This window comes from Canis lupus, chromosome X, assembly GCF_003254725.2.
Source record: "Canis lupus dingo isolate Sandy chromosome X, ASM325472v2, whole genome shotgun sequence".
Classification (NCBI taxonomy): Eukaryota; Metazoa; Chordata; class Mammalia; order Carnivora; family Canidae; genus Canis; species Canis lupus.
Window position 1 is genome coordinate 36,014,265 of NC_064281.1, and position 19,764 is coordinate 36,034,028.

The 19,764-nt window shown below is 38.7% G+C and overlaps 1 protein-coding gene across 13 annotated transcripts in view; it reads right to left on the minus strand.

Moving 5' to 3' along the window:
• CASK (calcium/calmodulin dependent serine protein kinase) overlaps positions 1-19,764 on the minus strand; it is a 351,636-nt gene that overhangs the window by 58,474 nt on the left and 273,398 nt on the right. For all 13 annotated transcript variants that reach the window (XM_049107681.1, XM_049107679.1, XM_049107674.1 and 10 more), the window contains one exon: positions 2,377-2,454. In XM_049107681.1, coding sequence (XP_048963638.1) covers positions 2,377-2,454 — 78 coding nt within the window. The remainder of the gene's footprint in view (positions 1-2,376; positions 2,455-19,764) is intronic.

A 19,764-nucleotide genomic window follows, 5' to 3' on the forward strand; every position in this document is an offset into this window, starting at 1 on the left:
AGATGTATAACAGTATAAGCAGGGTGCCAGCTTTAGAAAATATAGAATTCTTTTAAATGAAAAATTATGAATAGATTTTTGTGGCAGACAAAACAATTACTTTGGAAAAAATTCATCACTTTATTAAAGGTTATTAATATAAAAGAACTCTATTGATGGCAATAAAAAAGTAAAACAAATTGCTATAATTTCTCTGACTATATTACCCCACTATAACCTGAAAAGTTGTTGAAAAATATAAAACAAAATGACAAGTCCACAATACATATTTACTATAGGTATAAGTAAACTTAATTAATTTAATGGGAAAAAATCTCTACAAATCTTTTTCCAAACTCGCTATCAAAATGAATCTGTAATAAAAGTTAATAGCCACATTTTTTATATTAACAAAATGGTTGATTCCTTTTAGAAAGATTAAAATGACACAGGCTCAAATAAAAACCATTTTAAGAAAAGAAACACTTAAGTAATTTTCCTGCAGCCCTGGCAGAGTCAGTGTTATTCTCCACACATCTCACAGAGAAAAAACCATGCCTCTGCCAATAGCTGCTAGCATTAACTGCCAGGAATCCAAGAGAACAGTTAAAACAAAATACAAATAACAACTGAAAACTTCTCTTTCCACTCAAAAAGTTATGTTACCATCAGGATGGAGTTTAACCATTTAAAATTTGACTATGTGACAGGAGACCAGGGGTAAGCCTCTCTCTGTATTTCCCCCCGTGCCCCCAGAGTAAACATACTGTTGCGGTTCGAACTATAGATGGTTGGACTCACAGAGTAGTTAGTTATACACATTGCACTCAGTTTCCAAAGTTGAGCAGCAGGACTGGATGTCAGGGGCATACAAGTCATCCAGCCAGAGGTACCTCTCACCTCGAGGATCTTAGAGAATCTTAATACTGGGGCAGGAAGGAGCATTAAGAGATCACTTAGCCTAAGGCTTGGATTTCACAGGCATACCTCAGTACTACTCAGTCACTTTCTCAGGGAAGAAGGAAAAAGACTAAAACAAACACTCCAGGGTTTTTTTCTTATCTAAACAAACCCCTAGCAAGTGCTGGTTATGCTGTTAATTCATATTGTTTAATGAAGATAAGCAAACTGTGTATTATGCTTTGAGTTTTTCTACCAGTGAAAGGAAAGGATGAAACCATGTGTTCTCTCTGGTCCCCTGCTACTCACATAGTCTGTAATTTTAAACAGCAAGGTGTGGTCCTTTAAGTCAGAGAGAACTTCTCTTCATTGGTGCCCCTAACTGCATGGACAGGCCCAATAGCACACACCCATGGTCTTGTTTCTCAGTGAATGAGATAGTTTCCAATGCAGGTGCGTCATTTAAAATCTGGGAGGGAAGGGATTCTGTCTTTCATACACTTTCACTTAGTAGTCTCACTGTATAAAAACTGTTTTTAAAGGGAAATGTTAATTTGCATACAGACTTTTATAACATCAAAAAGGGAAGGGAAAAAAACTATGTGTCTAACAATGGAGGAATTGACAATTCATTATAATTTAGTAATAGCAAAGAAGATTTGTGCCATCATTAGAATTTATATTAATGAAGACCAACTATAAACACTGGAAAACGATTATATAATTTTAGGTAAGAAAAGATATATTTTGATTGCAGCTCTATAAAATGTATATGCAAAGAAATAAAAAATAAAATTTATATGAAATGATAGTGATTGGAAGTGTATATGCAGAAATGAAAATTACTGCGTTAGGGTGATGGGATTTTGGATGGAGTTTTATTCATCCAAACTTTCTGCGATATCATGTTTCTATAATAAAAAAGTTGGGGCGCCTGGCTGGCTCATTCTTTAGAGCATACAATTCTTGATCTTGGGCTTGTGAGTTCGAGCCCCATGTTGAATGTAGAGGTTACTTAAAGAAAAATAAAAACACATTAAAAAAAGTTAAAGTTGGTAACAGATACAGCCATGTACACTAGCCGACAATGTATAAAAATGACTTCTTTCTGAACTCAGTATACTTAATTGCTACAGATATTTATTTAACTTCCAAACACTATCACCTTAAAAAAGCAACTCAAATTTTCATAGTCCATTTCCACCAAGCACAGTAAAATTACTAATTTTTTTAAAAAAGAGAAGTACAATTGATATATTAATATGTTCAAGTTTATGTAGCAGAATCAGAACTAGAAATGGAAGCAGTGTCACCCCTGAGGATTGTCTTTCTTTCCTGTATGTAAAATGTTCAGTGATAAACTTAGAAATACTAAATCTGATTGCAATGGTCCAATTGTGACTCCAAGGAAACAACCTCTGTCTATGGCAGCAGCAATGTTTTCAATCAAGGTAGCAAATATGACACCTGGATACATTTACAAAATATATCACTTACCTCTTTGGCTCTCTGTACTGCATCACTCGGAGGATTCCTGATTTGTGGTGAAGACTTTGTGTTAATTTTGTCATACAGCTAAAAGCAAAGAAGAAAATCCAATCAACACGCATAATTCCTTGCTAAAAGTTCAGAGCTTCATGTTTATTATTTCACTAAACAATACCTCCCTCTGACAAACGCTGGCTGATGATTTCAGTGATATCCTCCCATTAATAATGTCTTACTCATTCAGTGAAACTTGTTGCAAGAGCAGTCTTACGCGTATCGTTTTAGAAAATCATCTTTAAATAGATGGTCCAGGATCCTGTCACTACAGCAGTTTCCTTTCTCATTTAAAATCCATCACTATTTCAGAATTGCAATATTTTTTTTTGCCTCTGGGAGAAGCAGCATTCAATAACAGGGATACAGAACAAAATGAAAGAACGCTTTCTGGCCAAGACATGTCTGAAAGAATTCTCACCAAAATCTAAATCTTGGGAAAGGGCAAACCCAACTCCTTCTAGGAAGGAATGTTCTCACAAAAGGTTTATGCTTGTTTCACCAGGGCTGTTTATTAACAGTATCAGTGCTGGCATCTCTCAGCAAGAAATTAAGGACATGAACTTTTTCCTTTTGAATTTGCGAATTCACAGAGCATAAGACAGTGAGAAGACTCTAAATGTATTTTGAAAACCCCACAAATCTAACTGATGCAAAATTTGACTTTCTGAAAACAATTAATTCAATTCTTTAAAGAAAAATCTCTGGAGTGGAAACGCAATTAAAATATTAATTCTACCTTAAGCCAAATGGCTCATTTGACAGTCTGCTGCAAAACATTGGAATGGATTTTGGCCAGTCTGCCACGTCTATTTCCTAATTTCTCTAAAATAGGAGGTTTTTTTGTTTTGTTTTTTTGTTTAGTTCTTTTTTCCTTCTTCCTACTATGCACCACAATGCTAATGTACAGGTCAAATACTGACTGTATACATCCTTCAGGTTACGGTTAGATTTGTTTATACTGATGCAAGATAAAGCCTTATAATTGTGTTTGGACCATACCACACATAAAAATGCCTTATGATAGATACATAAACTAATTACAAAGATGCCCAATGAGAACAATATGAAGATAGAGCAGTGACCATTTTTAAATAATGGCCTGGAGAAAGTACTGCTAAATCAGAGGTTAAATGCATAGTATAAGTAGTAAAGTGTTGTTTAAAATATACAGTTGACCCTTGAACAGCATGGGTCTGAACTGCATGGGTCTACTTGTTACAGGTTTTTTCCCCCCTCAATAAACACAGTACAGTACTTTGTACTTTATGTTCTCTTCCTTATGATATTTTTTAAAGATTGCCCCAATTACAAACTCATTAGCACTGAGTACCTATCTCTCTGTACCCTCACCAGTAGATTAGTAGTGTGTATTACCATTTTATATAAATCTATGTATCTATTTGCCAGTTTGTTAGGTGCAAGGAGTCTCTTGACAAGTTTTCTATTCTGTCCACGCTCCTTCTCCTCTAGAAATGAGAAGGGGTTTCTTTTCTTTTCTTTCTCCCTCCATCTCTCCCTTTAGTTTTAAAAGTAAGTTCTATGCCCAACATGGGACTGAAACTCATGACCCCAAGATCAAGAGTCACATGCTCTACTGACTGAGCCAGCCAGGCGCCCCTCTTACAATTTTCCTAATAAGATTTTCTTTTCTTTAGCTTAATGGTAAGAATATAGTATATAACAGGTATATAAAAACATGTGTTGATTGACTGTTTATGTCATTGGTAAGGCTTTTGGTCAACATTAGGATATTAGTAATTATGTTTTTGGGGGAGCCAGTTATATGTGGATTTTTGATTATGCAGGGGTCAGCCCCCCAATCTCTGTGTTGTTCCAAGGTCAACTGTATTAACATTTAGGGAACTAGTGATATGTGGCTGGTTTACAAAAGTTCACCCAGATCCCTGTAGAATGCAGGAGTCTTCATCCTTTGAATGCCTTCTATCTCTAAAGACTCTAAATTTTGAAATTTGGAGCTAGGGAATATATTGTCCCATAGAAATAATGTTATACATACTGTTAGGTTTCTAGACTAGCCTACAGAGATAAATGAAATACTCTTAAATGCAATATAAAATAGAAGACGAAGAACAACCCATCAAAAGTAAGGAACCAGAAATTGAAAAATTCCCTAGGTCTTATGTCAGTGTGGTTTCTTAAGGACTTGTAGCAGCACCAGCTGGAGTGGTTAAACGTAGAAATTCTTGGGCCCCACTCCTGACCTACTGACTCAGAATTTGAAAAGGGGTCCAGAAATCTGTATTTTAATAAACTCCTTAGGTATTTGGGAATCTTATGCCCAAGTGCTGACTTTTGAGAGTAACAGTAGTAGGTACCAACAATAAGAATTGCTACTTTCATCGAACACTTATTAGATGCTAGTAATTAGTCAAAATTCTTTTTTAAGGGTTATTTATTTATTCATGAGAGACACACAGAGAGAGTGGCAGAGACACAGGCAGAGGGAGAAGCAGGCTCCCCATGGGGAGTCCAATGTGGGACTCGATCCTAGGACCCCGGGATCTTGGCCTGAGCTGAAGGCAGAGGCTCAACCAGGTGAGCTACACAGGTGCCTCTGGTCAAAATTCTTAATATATATTCCCTTGTTTAACCTCAAACAACATGATCAGGTTGAGACCCTTTTTATTCCCATTTTACAGATGGGGGAACTGAGTCACAGAGTAGTAAAGAGAGAACCACTGTTCTAGCCTTACAGCCACTTCACAGGTGACATATAGGTGCCTGGAGTTTTGATACTTTTAGGGACCTGCTCCCAAAAAAGTGCTCAGACCAAATTTTCCTCTGCTCCTTTGGTCTGGCCTGATCCAGTTCATCACATATTCACCCAAAGTGAAGTGGAATAATGGTGGGACGAGGGAGAGGTTGGGTGCTTCCCATCAAGGCAGAAACAGTAGGAAGGATATAAAAGAAGGGGTCTTCTGTCTGAGGTGGGGGCACTGGGCTCTGCTCCTCTAGCTCCTAGGAGAGCCCAGGACTGGAGCAGTCCAGGCAGGCACTGATGAATCTCAACTGCCTGCTCATTAACCAAAAGGTCAAGTAAGAACCAAGGCGGGAAGCGGCAGGGAAAGGGGCTTACTTTGTCACCATCAGGAGGGATCCCTTGTTCACTCATCCATCCATCCATCCACAAACTGAGGTCCTACTATGTACTAGGCAGTGCAGTTCTATTTACTGGGGTTATGAAAATGAGACGAAGACAGTTATTGTCCTCAAAGAACTCACAAATCCCAAAGACACGTATAGCTAAAGGCCCAGAAACCTATGCCAGCTTGATCCCTTTGAACACCTGAGAGTAGTTTGGTCCCCAATTGATGTCAACTGGAAGGGATCTCAGTGAGTGAAACCCAAGTTGGGGACTACCTGGATGTGCATGCATCACATGCCAACCTTCATTTCCCTCTTCAATTTCTGTGACTGGGTTTTTGCCTTAGGGACTCAAATATTCTAGGGATACCCACAATAAATAGAAACCATCTGAGAAACGTGGCAAGGCAGGTAAAGAAAAAGTCTTCAATGGAGGAAAGCTTTCATGTAACATTAGTCTTTTAAAACAGTAGTCAGACATATGCAGCTTTTCAACTTCTCATTCTTATGGATTCAAAGTTCAAGTCCAGGTGGAATTTTGTGAAGGTATGGGGGCAAGTGAGAAGTGGCTGGGTTTTGAGAACAAAGGCAGGCTGCAGCATGTATAAAGACAATCTAGAATGATGTGATTTGGGACTTCCTCTGTTGTCTTGGACCTTTAGATGGAGCCCAGAGCTAAGGCCAACAGGAAGTAAGCAGCACCAAGACTGCTAGAAAGCTGCCAGACCATTCCCCTAGGGCTTGGAAAAGGCAGCCCAGATGGTCCTTCCTTAAACACACTAATGCCCTATTCTGCCTAACAGAGGCAGAAACCTGGAGTCTGTAGGAGTCACAGGATGAGGACAATGAGTATTGGATCTCCCCTTCATTCCTGTTGGGGAGAAAGGCAGAGGGAGCGGCCTTCTTCCTCATGCCAAGTGAAGGATGGTGAACACTCCAAGACAACCAACCAGGTGCAGAAGCTGGAGGTCCAGTAGCGAGAGCTCACTGGCTCACTCTCGGGAGGGATCTTCGCTGAGGCACGGCAACTTATGAGGCCCATCTTGGTGCACCAGGTCAGAGCCCTTTGTGAGACAGAGTCCTTGGGGCAGCTTGACAGGGTGATGTTTGTGATCCCAAGTGAAAAGACACTGATGGGGATTCCTGGGTGGCTCAGCGGTTTAGCACCTGCCTTTGGCCCAGGGCGCGATCCTGGAGTCCCGGGATCGAGTCCCACATCAGGCTCCCGGCATGGAGCCTGCTTCTCCCTCCTCCTGTGTCTCTGCCCCTCTCTCTCTCTCTGTCTATCATAAATAAATCTTAAAAAAAATAGAAAAGACACTGATGCCTGCCTCTCTCCTGGCCGGAGACCACTTGGGGTAGCTCCTACCAGCAGAGTGAGGCCAGTGATAGGGCAATCCATACTTGTAGTGTATGTGTGTTTTCTGTGAGTCAAGGAGCTGCCTCAGAGTATGATCTAGCTGCAGTCATCTTGACACAAGAGGGCTACCTCCATGGAGCAAAGGGACCTGGAAGTAAGTAGCTTTGGGCTAACACTTGGGTGCAAGAGCTGAGAGGGTGCTGCCAAGGCCAGCTCTGGAGTACACTTATGATGTGGAACCCAGGACGCAGCCAACATCTGACGCCTGCAACATCAAGTGCATCGATAGCCAAAAGGGCCTTGGCTGCCTGTGGGATGGGATTCTGGAACGTATAGTTTAAGGGCTGCTTCCTCTTTTCCATGACCAGACTCTTGAGTTTTTTGACATTCAGTAATAGCACCTCACAGGGGGCTGAGTACACGGGAGATGTTTAATACACATTTCTTTAAAAAATAAAGGTGTGTTTGAGCTGGTGCATAGGAACTGTAAATAGGTATTTAAAAATAATTTCAGAGTGACATAAAAATAAACAGACTGGGAATACTTCTTTCTTAGCTTGTTTCTTTAGGAACCAGATATCATTGATCTTTGGTCCTTCTTGCACAGTTAAAAACTTTCCCTCAAAATTAAGAAACCTGTTTTGACCATATTTCTTTTTTGATGTGTGTTTCAAGGCCAAGTGACTTCATCAGATTTTCAAGGTAGAAGAGGACCAACATGATTCAGCTCCTCCACTTTTGTTTTTAAGGTAATCTGCTTCTTCAGCTTCTCCATCTTAAGGAAAAAGCTGAGGTCCAGTGAGATAAATGTCACATTCAGGGTTCTGCAGCCAGAGCAGCAGGGACTAGACTGTGAACTGATGTGTCAGCCTTTCTCTCATACTGGATTTCCTTGGCTTGTATCAGATTTCAGAAATACACCAAGTCTTTGGCCAGGGAGACACTGTTAGCAAATATCTGGAGAAAGAACTGTAGAGAATGCTATTTATAGGTTGTAGGAAAAAAATATATTAAATGTGATGTGAAAGATATAAGCCAATCAACCAGAAGCCTTGCCCTGTTAAAGAATGCTGTAATTCTATATTCATTTCCTGGCCAGATAGTATGTATTTTAGGCTTTGTGGCAGTCAGGACTCTGTCAACCACACAGCCTTGCTGTTGATTCAAAGGTAGCTATTAACAATCCATAAGTGAATGGACATGGCTGTGTTTCAATAAAACTTTATTTACAAAAGCAGGTGACTGGCTGCATTTGGCCCAAGCGTTGTAGTTTGCCAACATCTGCTCAAGAAGCTTAAGTTCACGGTGGATTGAAAAGGAAAAATATATTTCCTTCTGGTATTTGGTTTCCTGAAATTTGAAGATATCAAGTGTATTTGTTTTTGAATTCTCTTTTTTTCTTTTAAAGTTTTTTTTTTTCTGAGAGAGAGAGAGAGAGAGAAAGAGAGAGAGAGAGAAAGCGTAATGGGGGGGGGGGGCAGGAAGAGGGAGATAGTCTTGAGAACCTGGTGTAGACCCCGATGTGGGGTTCGATCTCATAACCCTAACATCATGGCCTGTGCCAAAAATCAAGACTCGGATGTTTAACAAACTGAGCCACCCTGGTGCTTCTTAAGTTTCTAATTTCAGTTAACATGCAGTGTTATAATAGTTTCAGGTGTACCATACAGATTTCAACAGTTGTACACATCACCTGGGGCTAATCACAGGGCCCACCTCAATCCCCCTCCCCTATTTTACCCATTCCACTGCCCACCTCACCTCCAGTAACCTTCAGTTGGAAGATAATATAATGTATTTGTAAAGCTGAGGTGTAGAAGATAAGGCAGAGGGAGAGAAGAATGTTAATAAATTATCCCTAGAGAGAAAACAAGAATGAATCTGTTACTGTTTTCCCTTTCCAATGAAGTTACCCAACTTCAGCACTTTTTGTTAACACACACACACACACACACACACACACACACACACAGCCAAAATGAGGAAATGTGAACAGCTGCAAGGGGAACAGACTATTTCACACTGTCCCAGACAGGCCATTCTCTGCTTGTCTCTGGCACTGGGTCAGATATGACCACACACAACTATATGGACAGCTTAATCTTTCTGTCTTAAGAAATATAAGCACAGTTCTGTTAGGAGGGCACACTTCTATATTTGAGATGGGCTATTTTAAACAGAGCAGACTAAAGTTGGTGGTAATATTAAATTCAACTCTCCTGAGATTGTACTTTCAAACATAAGGATGAAATCAATTAAGATGTCACTTTTTATTTACATTCAACACATTAAATCAAGTTTCTTTTTTTTTTTTTTTTTAAAAAAAAACATACTCCATCATATCTCATGTTCTTCTGGTTTCTAGTCCTCAAATAGAAGCTTTTCTTTTGCTCTCAGTTTATACGCAGCATTTAGCAAGTTCAACATTTAAAACGCAATGGTTGGCAGAGAACCATAAAGTTACTATCACTGGCTTATATATCCTGCTAACTTTATTTTTTTATTTTTATTTTTCTTACATATTTTAATTTAAATTCAATTTGCCAACATACAGTATAACACCCAGTGCTCATCCCATCAAGTGCCCTAGCTAACTTTAGCAGAGAGAAAACCAAACCTCAGGACCAGAATGTGTATTGGTTAGGATAAGAGTATAGCTTTTGCAATAATGAATGGGTTTGTAGAGTTGCAGGGAACTCTGCTGAAGTTCATTAGCAACCACCCTCTAGCACTTAACTTCAAAGAGACTGAAGAAGCTCCCTGCTGGAAAGGAATTCAAGTTTTCAAGAGTCAAATGTTTAGCTGCCAAGTATGTAATGAAATGTGTCTGCGATCCTAGTAAAACAGATAAGAGTGTTCATGAGTTTCCACTGCAAAACAATAATGGGAATTGAAATGACTTGCTCTGGAAAGAGTGTGTCTTATTAAGAGTTTTCTTTACAGTTTGTGAGTTGTCTGTGAAGAAGCTGGGTGATTAGAAACAAATCTCAACATCACTTCTTTTCAGTAAACCTAGCAGATCAGCTAGTGATATCCAACAGTATAGTATTTTTTATTTATTTATGATAGTCACCCAGAGAGAGAGAGAGAGAGAGAGAGAGAGGCAGAGACATAGGCAGAGGGAGAAGCAGGCTCCATGCAGCGAGCCTGACGTGGGATTCGACCCCGGGTCTCCAGGATCGTGCCCTGGGCCAAAGGCAGGCGCCAAACCGCTGCGCCACCCAGGGATCCCTATAGTATTTTTTAGAAATACATTTGAGGGCAGCCCGGGTGGCTCAGCGGTTTAGTGCCGCCTTCAGCCCAGGGCATGATCCTAGATTTCTGGGATCGAGTCCCATGTCCGGCTCCCTGCATGGAGCCTGCTTCTCCCTCTGCCTGTGTCTCTGCCTTTCTCTGTCTCTCTCATGAATAATAAATAAAATCTTTTTTTAAAAAAGAAATACATTTGAAATCTGGCAAATTGTGAGGGAAAGGAGATTCATTACAAAAATGTAAGGAACTAATATTCAACTACTGCACTGGAGCTGATTTTATAAAGTCAGAGATTGAAGAAAATCTCCCGAGATCTAAACATCTACTTTTCCTGCTCAACTTTATACATCAACTTGCTGTCTTTAGGTTAGAAATAGGAAAATGCTCTTCCAAAGATCTTTGGCATCATCAAGACACAGTCCAAACTAGGAGAAGAGCAGTGTATTTAATAGTGGTCTGGAGACTGGGTAAAGAATATACTTTTGTTTTATTTGCATACTATCCCTCCACAATTTGTACTTCATGCTAACTTTCCCTTTGAAAGGTCAGAAAACATATAAATAGCCAAATTTTATAAATCTTAAACTAAACTTCTCAACTAAAAAAGAAAAAAAAATGTCAAATCCACAAACCTAGTGACTGTAATAAAATGAGCAAGAGTTTCACTCCAGAATTTAGATTTGCCCTGGAGAAAGGTTCAGGCTGCTCTCACTATTATGGCTCAGGTTATTTTGGGTAATTAAAGTTAGAAATAGGTATCTGATGGACTGTATATTGTATTCTGTGCCCAATAAGAATGTTCCTGGAAGCCCTTGAGTCAGATGTCCTAGGAAAACTTTAGCCAATTGGTATAGCAGTGAAATGCTAAATGAAGCTTTAGAAAATCATGATGGGGGTATACATCCTTACCTGAAGTCATAAGAAGGGGCCCACCTGACTTAGTAATATGCTACTGTAGCTAAATTAATTATGAAAATTTTCTTCTGACGGCAAAAAGGAAACTGAACAATCAGTTCATATAGGCCACTTCAAGAGCTCTTGAGAGGGCCGCACAGTACTTTGGATTCTGATAGTGAAAGTACCCCAAAGGAAGGCCTCATTTGGTTTAGGTTTTAGTTGTCTGTATACAGAGCTGCTTTTGTTTCAAGCCCATTAGAACATCTCACTTCTGGGGATTTATTTTTGAAACCAAGAAATTAAGACTTGCTTGACCTCTTAGTTCAGTCTAAAAAGACTGTTCCCCCTTTGGTGGCCTAACAATATAGGCCACTGTGGCAGATTCTGGGCAATTGGCAGCTCTTTCTGAGAAACTCAAGCAGTGGCCTCAGATGACCTAACATGACTTTTCTGTCAGCCGTTTTCAGCTGGCATATAACTCTAAAATTAAGCCCAGCAAGAAACAAATCATAATGCCTATTATTGAGCAAGCAAGAGAAAGTATAAGGAAAAACCACTAGTTTGATGAGGTAGGTGGCTTTATTTTGCTTTTACTCAAGCCTTCTGAAATAGGGCACTTTTTAATATCAGATCCAAGAGTCTGCCCACCTGTGAGAAACTTCACTAGGGTATGAATTTCTTTTCCATTAAAATAGTAACATTAAAAAAGTGTTGGAGCCTCATTTCTTTTTTAATTTTTTAAATTTATTAAAAAAATTTTTAGAGTGTGTGTGCATGTGTGAGCACTCATGAATTGTGGGGAGGGGCAGAGGGAGAAGCAGACTCCTTGCTGAGCAGGGAACCCGATGTGGGGCTTGATCCCAGGACCCCGGGATCATGACCTGAGCTGAAGGCAGATTGCTTCACTGACTGAGCCACCCAGACATCCCAGAATCCCAGAAGCCTCATTTCTTAATGTGCTGTTCTGATGCATCTAGAATATTTAAATGATATTTAACTTAATGAATATCTTATTATTAATTTGCTGTTTCAAAAGAAAACATTTATATCAGGTGTGTCACATTGTATGTAATCACTAAGGTAATATGATTTTTGACTCATGATAGGACTTTCACTTTGCATAGGTAATCACTAAGCATGTGTATGAGTAGTTGTAGCAAAAATAAATTTCTGTTGTGGCAAGTTAAAAGAGAACAAAAGAGCTTGGCAGAAAAGGTTTTAATGAGACAATGTTAGGACACAAAGAGAAGAAAGCAGCTATGCCATTGGATTATGAATGGTGAAGCCAATCCTATCAAATATTCTTCAAGTGAGCATATCACATTCCTTTCTGGGGGAAAACTCCTCCCTTCCTTGAGAGGAGCATGAAAAAGAATCAGTGCTTGTTGCACTTTGATGGTTATTTGAACATTCCTTTGCCTTCTGGTAAAGTTGACTATAGTGCTATAAAAAGAGAGTGGCACTCAGTGGGAAACACAGGGACGAGGGACAAACTGATTCATTATTCTTGGTATTTCAGAGTAAATTCCAATCCCTGTTTTCAGAAGTAATTCATCTGAACAAATAAGGGAACCAGAGATTCCTGTAGTTAATCATACTTTCCTTGAAAATCACACATTCCTTTCACAAAGATGTAGAACAGAGGAGCTAACTTGGAGCCCACACAGAACAACTGACAGGGGGATGGAGGAAAGGCTGAATACTCTCCTACTAGACAGCTTTATTTTTGAGAATTTGGTTTTTCCTATTATATAATTATCTATTGTAAAGCATCGATATTGGATGAATAAAAAATGTGGTATATACATACAATGGTATAGTTTTCAGCCTTTATTTTTTAAAAAAGATTTTATATATTTGAGGGAGAGAGAGAGAAAGAGAGTGACAGAGAGTGCATGAGCGGGGTGGGGGGACAGAGGAAGAGGGAGAAGCAGGCTTCCCACTGAGCAGGGAGCCCAATGTGGGGCTCGAACCCAGGACCCTGGGATTATAACCTAAGCTGAAGGCAGCCTCTTAACTGATTGAGCCACCCAGGCACCCAGTTTTCAGCCTTTAAAAGGAAAGAGATTGTGATACATGCATGCTATAGCGTGGGTTAACACTGACTATATACTATGTTAGGTGTAATAAGCCAGTCACAAAAGAAAAAGTATAGTATGAATCCACTTAAATGAGGTATCCACACTAGTCATGTTCATTGAGATAGAAAGAAGAATGGTGGCTACCAGGGGCTGGGGAGAGAAGGAGTTGCTGTTTCATAGGTGCAGAGTTTCAGTTGCAGAAGCTGGAAGCAGTTCTGGAGATGGATGGTGTTAATGGTTGTGCAATAGCATGAATATACTTAATATCACTGAACTGTACACTAAAAATGGTAAGTCTGTGTTATGTATATTTTACCACAGTAAAAAGACAAAAAAATTGGAATGTCAAATCTGTTAAAAAGCTGTGAACTTTGGGAAATGATGAAAATGTATCTGCATGTAGAAGAAATGAATATCTAAACATGTTGCTGAGAAGGTACTCCCCCTTTATTGAAAAATATATACAATTATGTAACTCATAGTGTTTTTAAATAAAAAAGATAATTTGGACTTCTTTCATGAGGCATAGCCATGTATTGGTTAATAAAAATAGTTCCTTGGACAGAAAAAACAGATTTAGCATTTTTAAGTCAGTAAGTGGTAAATTTGTAGCCAGAATGTGAGATATTGAGGAAGAAATCAGTGTGATGACCCTATAAAATCTACTAGGATGACCCCTTCACAGTAGGCTTGGGGGACTGCTCAGGGCAGGCAGTTTGGCTTTGCTGGGTTGGTGTCAGGACACAGGGACAACTCTAGGAGACCAGAAAGTGCTGTTGTAGTCAGAATGATAGATTAAAGGAGTCAGAGTACATTATGACATTCCCAGTATACTATAACCCATAGCACATGGAAGGAACTTCCAACAGTGCTGGACTTTAATACAGAAAGGGTAAAATAGATTTTTTTTAAAGTGAAAGGGAATTCCTTCTCATTTTTTCACTTTTGAAAGCTTTATTGGGGTATCACTTCTAAACTGCATCATCTGTGCAATGTAAGTGTAGAGTTGGATGACGGCAATTAAAAAAGTTGTACAACCATAATCTCAATACAGTTTTAAAACCGTTCTTTCATCCCCAAGAGTTCCCTTGTGCTGAATCTAAGAACTCTCTGCCTAACCCAAAGTAATGAAGATTTACTCCTACATTTTCTTTAAAACTATTATTTTAAGCTTAAAATGAATCTATGATCCATCTTGTGGAAATTTTTTGTGTGGGGTGTGAAGTAAGGGTCTAAGTTCATTTCTTTGCATATGGATATCCAAATGCTCTAGCATGTTAAAACAACAACAAAACACCACTATCCTTTTTCCACTGAATTGCCTGGACTCCTTTGCTGAAAGTCAACTGGCCATGAATGGGAAGGTTTGTTTGTTGGTTGGTTTCTTTCTTTTCAAAGATTTTATTTATTTTAGAGAGAGAGAGAGAGAGAGAGAAACAGAGATAGCAACAGAGAGTACAAGTGGGGAGGTGAGGGAGAAACAGGCTCCCCACTGAGCAGGGAGCCCAATGTGGGGCTTGATCCCAGGACCCTGATCATGATCTGAGCCAAGCAGACACTTAACCGACTGAACCACCCAAACACCTCAGGAAGGTTTGTTTCTCAACTCTATTCTGTTTCACTGATATATATGTCTGTCCTTACACCAATACTGTGCTATTTGCATTACAGTAGCTTTGTAGAAAGCTTTGAAATAGTTCCCCAACTTTGATCTTCTTTTTTCAAAATTGTTTAGGCATTTCCATATAAATTTTAGGATCAGCTGGTCAATTTCTTAAAAAAAAATCTGCTGAGATGTTGACAAGGACTGTCTTGAATCTATAGGTCAATATAGGGAAAACTGTCCCCATAACAATACTGTCTTCCAATCCCACAATCTCTCTCCATTTACTGAGACCTTTACTTTCAGCAGTATTTGTAGTTTTTAGTATATGAGTCCTATGCTTCCTTTGTTCAATTCACTAAGTATTTTATTCTTTTCAATGGTACTGTATTTCCTTCATTTTATGTTTATATGATTTGCTGCTCATATGTAGAAATTATGGTTAATTTTTGTATATTGATCTTATATCCTACAGTCTTGCTAAACTTGCCTATTAGTTCTAATAGATTTTTCTAACAACTCCTTAGAATATATCTCTGTGAGAAGATGGCTTTACATCTTCCTTTCTTACCTGCATACCTTGAATTTGTTTTTCATGTTGTAATGCACTTGCCAGAACCTCCAGCATAATATTGAATAGAAATGGTAAGAGCAGACAATCCTTACTTTGTTTCTGGCTAAATTTGTTTTCTATTGCTGCTTAATGAATGGCCATATACCTAGTAGCCTTTTTTTGGGGTTGCTAAATTTATTGATATTTTCTTAGAATGAAGAAAAATACTTTGAAAATATTCAGGATATATACTATTTCTGGTTCTCTTTACCCTAGGAATTTTGTGTCATGTGCTAATTTTCCACAGACACTAATACTTGGGTATGCTGATAGCGAGGGGAGTTTTTGCCCATCCAGCTAGAATCAGTGGAATGAGAGACCCCTATATCCACAGTGAGCAGCAGTGCACTTCAGTTTTCAGCCCTAGGAGGCAAGTGGCACAAAGGTCACGCCACTGGCCCACTACCCAGCTGGTTTTTCATATTTGCTGAAGCTCATGCTTAAGGCTAGAAGGTACGCTGAGAAGGTCCCAGTAATTCAGCTTCTGAAAATCCTCAGGCCTTAATATTCTACACATTGAAACCTAACTTAACTGGACTACAAATTCATGGGAAATTTAGCTTTGGCATTTCCTGACTGGTAATCTATTTAAACATCCAAACCTAACAGTCTATCAACTTACTTCTCAAACCCCAAATTGCTGGAAAACATCATTGCAGAAGTTCCATTTTTCCCCCTTTAGGAAACTTCTGAGTTCTAAAAATATGCTGTTCCCAAATAGGACTACTAATTTAATATCATCTCCAAAAAAGCAAAATAGTAAATCAAGAGTTGTAGTTTTCCAGTGCTGGATAAAAAAAAACCTCTCTCCCTAAACGGTAAAAGACTATAGTATGTCAGTAGTACAAAATATGGAGGATTCCAGACATTGATTTATTTCTAATGGAGTATCATTATCAGTTAATATCAGTTAACCTATAATAAGAATTTAAATATAAGTCAATATATGATTTATTTCTAATGCAGTATCATTATCAGTTAATATCAGTTAACCTATAATAAAAATTTACATATAAGTCAATATAAAAAGTGTGAAGTTGCTACTGCAGTGATTTTCTGCTTTATTAATCTAATCGCAAATTAAACAATTTTAGGACTTCTCACAAAAATAATTAGGTGGGGCTTCGCATTTACTATGTAAACAGCAGTGTGTAACGAATGCTAACAGCTGTTTAGAGGTATGACAGATTGGTGGGTGAATGTTTAAAGCTAGTTGGCAAAGTCTGGCAGAGAGAGAGAGAAATGCGTCATTTAACAATGTTTTATAACACTGTTGACTTACAAAGTAAACATTTATTCTGTAACAGGAAAATTTCTACAAGATATTGAGAAGACCAAGAATCACCACCAAATAACATTTGCAAAATGCTTTATAACTGAAATATTCTCTTGATTTTTTAGTCCAAAAATGCATCTGTCATCAGACAATCCAATGTATTGCATACAAGCTGCAACCCAGAACTCACTCAAAATATCATTAAAAGACATAAGTACACCTTAACACCAATTCCCAAGAAAGCTTGCTTAACAAGTGACCGGGTAACATTTCATTATTTTGTATTAAATTTGGGTAACTTACTCTCATACCTGAATAATCAATTCAGGGCAAAATCAGTTATCTATTGGTACTGGGCTGAATATTCTCTCTTCAAAATTCATGTCTTCCTGGAGCCTCAGAATGTGACCTTATTTGGAAATAGAGTCTTTGAAGATGTAATAGATGTCAATAAGATGGGGTCATACTGGATTAGGGCAGGCCTTAAGTTGAATGACTGGTGTGTCTTTATAAGAAGGCTGTGTAAAGACACAGAATCACACCCATACAGAGAAAAACACCATGTGAAGTTGGGGGCTGAGACTTGCAGGATGCATCTATAAACCAAGGAACCCACAGAGATTGCAGGCAACTACCAGAAGCTGGAGCAGGTATGGAAGGAGTCTTCCTTGGAGCTTTTGGAGTGAGTATGGCCTGTGCTGACACATTGATTTGGGACTTCTGGCATCCCGAACTATGAGAATGGATTCTATTATTTTAAGACACCCAGTTTGTGACACGTTGTGACCGCCTCAGCAAACTCATACACATGCCAAACTGCATTTTACTAAAGTTGAACTGTATATTTTATGCACATACTATCTCTGCACCAGTGCTTTTAATTTATGAAAGTAGACATATGGACCAAACTGGACCAAACATGGCCCCTCATCATGCCTCTATTTCTCCCCACAAAATGAGGAGTGGCATATGTGTGCCAGGTAGAACTGGTTGGGGAGCAAGCATTTAGAAATTTCTGGATCTGTTTCTTTTTTTCTAATTTCTCACTACAGATTAAATGAGATGTGTTTTACTAGAATTCAAATCAGAAAGCGTTTCCCTTCTCAGTGCAACCACAGTATTTCTCCTTTTGTTTTAATGTATATTCTTTCCACACCAGATGTTTTGTTTCCTTCAAATTCTAATAATATTTCTTTGCATTTTTAGATTATTTTAAAGGCATGACTTAGAAAAACATAAAGTAATAGATGATCCTTAGTCTCCTATAGGAACTTAATCCTGTTTCTTTTTGTCAGTTTAAAAATGATGACCTCAAACCTAGCTGTTTAGAGTGTTGTTGAATGAACAGGAATTATTTAAATATAATAGATATTTCATAAAATGGCTCAGTGGGATTAAGTGACAATCAGTCCATGGCCCACAAAATGATGCTACTAGGTGTCACTACTTGGAATCCTTACAAAAAGAACCAGTGCTGATTCTGTAAAACAAAATGATTCCAATCTAAGCATGGACTATGGAACATTAGAAGGAAGAGAAATGAATTGAGAAAAAGCTTTTCAAACTTTGACCAGAGTTGGTCATACCATGTTCCTTTTTACTAAGTATTTAAGTCTTAAAAATTGTTTTAATGGTTAGATTTCTCTATTTGGCAGCTACCTGAATACTTCATTGATTATATTATTGAAATGGAGTCTGTTAGTTCTGAGACAAGAGCTGAATGAACTATATTTATGAGCTGTAGATCACGAGAGCATGTTCTAATGACAGCTTAGGTCATTCATGATGATTAAGCTTTTCCTTGAAGGATGGGTCAGTTTGGGTCTTCACAACCTAGCACTGCCCAGGGACGGCCTTACAGTCAGGTCATCTCGGTGGCAGGAAAAGGGGGGGGTGTCTGGGGTTCACGTGTAGTACTCATGTGCAAAATTCTGCAGACATGGTGTCTTTTTACTGGGCAAAGCTCCTTCTCAGTCCCCTTGCTCCTTTTCTAATTGAGATGTACTGACAAGGCAGATGCTGATACTGCAGACACTTTTCGTTTATAATCTGTACGAATCCAAAAGAACTTTAACATGTTTTTCTTGACTAAAATCTAAGAATCTCTTCTGAAGTTGCGACAATGTTGACCCAAGAACAGAGCAGTTATTCAAAACACATGTTTTCAGTGAGGTCTGAAGAGCTTAGCATTGGGCAATAAGTGGTGGCCTGGCTCAGTTCCTAAGTCCAGTCTGCGTCTGAGTATCTGCCCCTCCTTGTAGAAGCTAGAGATGTTCTTGCATTTCCCCTGCAGTCTCAAGCTGGGTGTGCACAGATACCTTGTTACACTAGCCAAAAAAATACAACCGTGAAAACCAATTTGGGCTTGTCTGAAACTTTAAATCTGTTCCCGATCTAAAAGGTCAGTGGATCTTAGCAATGACCTAATAACCATTGACTACACTGACATAAACCAGATCTCCATGCTCTGCTGCAGCTTCCTTCGAATTTCCCACTTGCTAGTTTAGTAAAGGGGAGAACTTTTGTGGGAAATTCACATCAGCAAAAACCTTCTGCATTATATGAAGCAAAGACAGACAACAATAGATATTTAGCCAATGAATAAAGAAGACAAAGGAATGTTAAGAACTCTGCATAAAATAGAATGAATTTCAAAGGCCTGAGGAAAGTAACAGTTATTTGAAATTAAACTTCTCTGAAAATGTCCTCAAATTACGTAAGATAAAGAGAAAACTCATTTTTTATCCTTCTAAGTAAAGCACAACTGACAAACATAATTGTCATATATTTAAAGTGTACAACGTGAGAATTTGATGAATGTGTATACTGTGAAAGGACTCCACAAACAAGTTTATTGACACATTCTTCACCTCATATATTTAACTTTTTTTTTGGTAAGAACACTTAAGTTCCTTTTTATTCTTTTTTTTTTTTGAGAGAGAGAGAGAGAGAGAGAGCGCGAGCATGTGTGCATATATGGGGCGGCAGAGAGAGAGGGAGGAGAGAGAATCTTAAGCAGACTCCATACATAGCATGGAGCCCGACACAGGGCTTGATCTCATTATCCTGAGATCATGACCTGAGATGAAACCAAGAGTTGGATGCCCAACAGACTGAGCCACCCAGGCACTCCATGACAACACTTACTGTCTT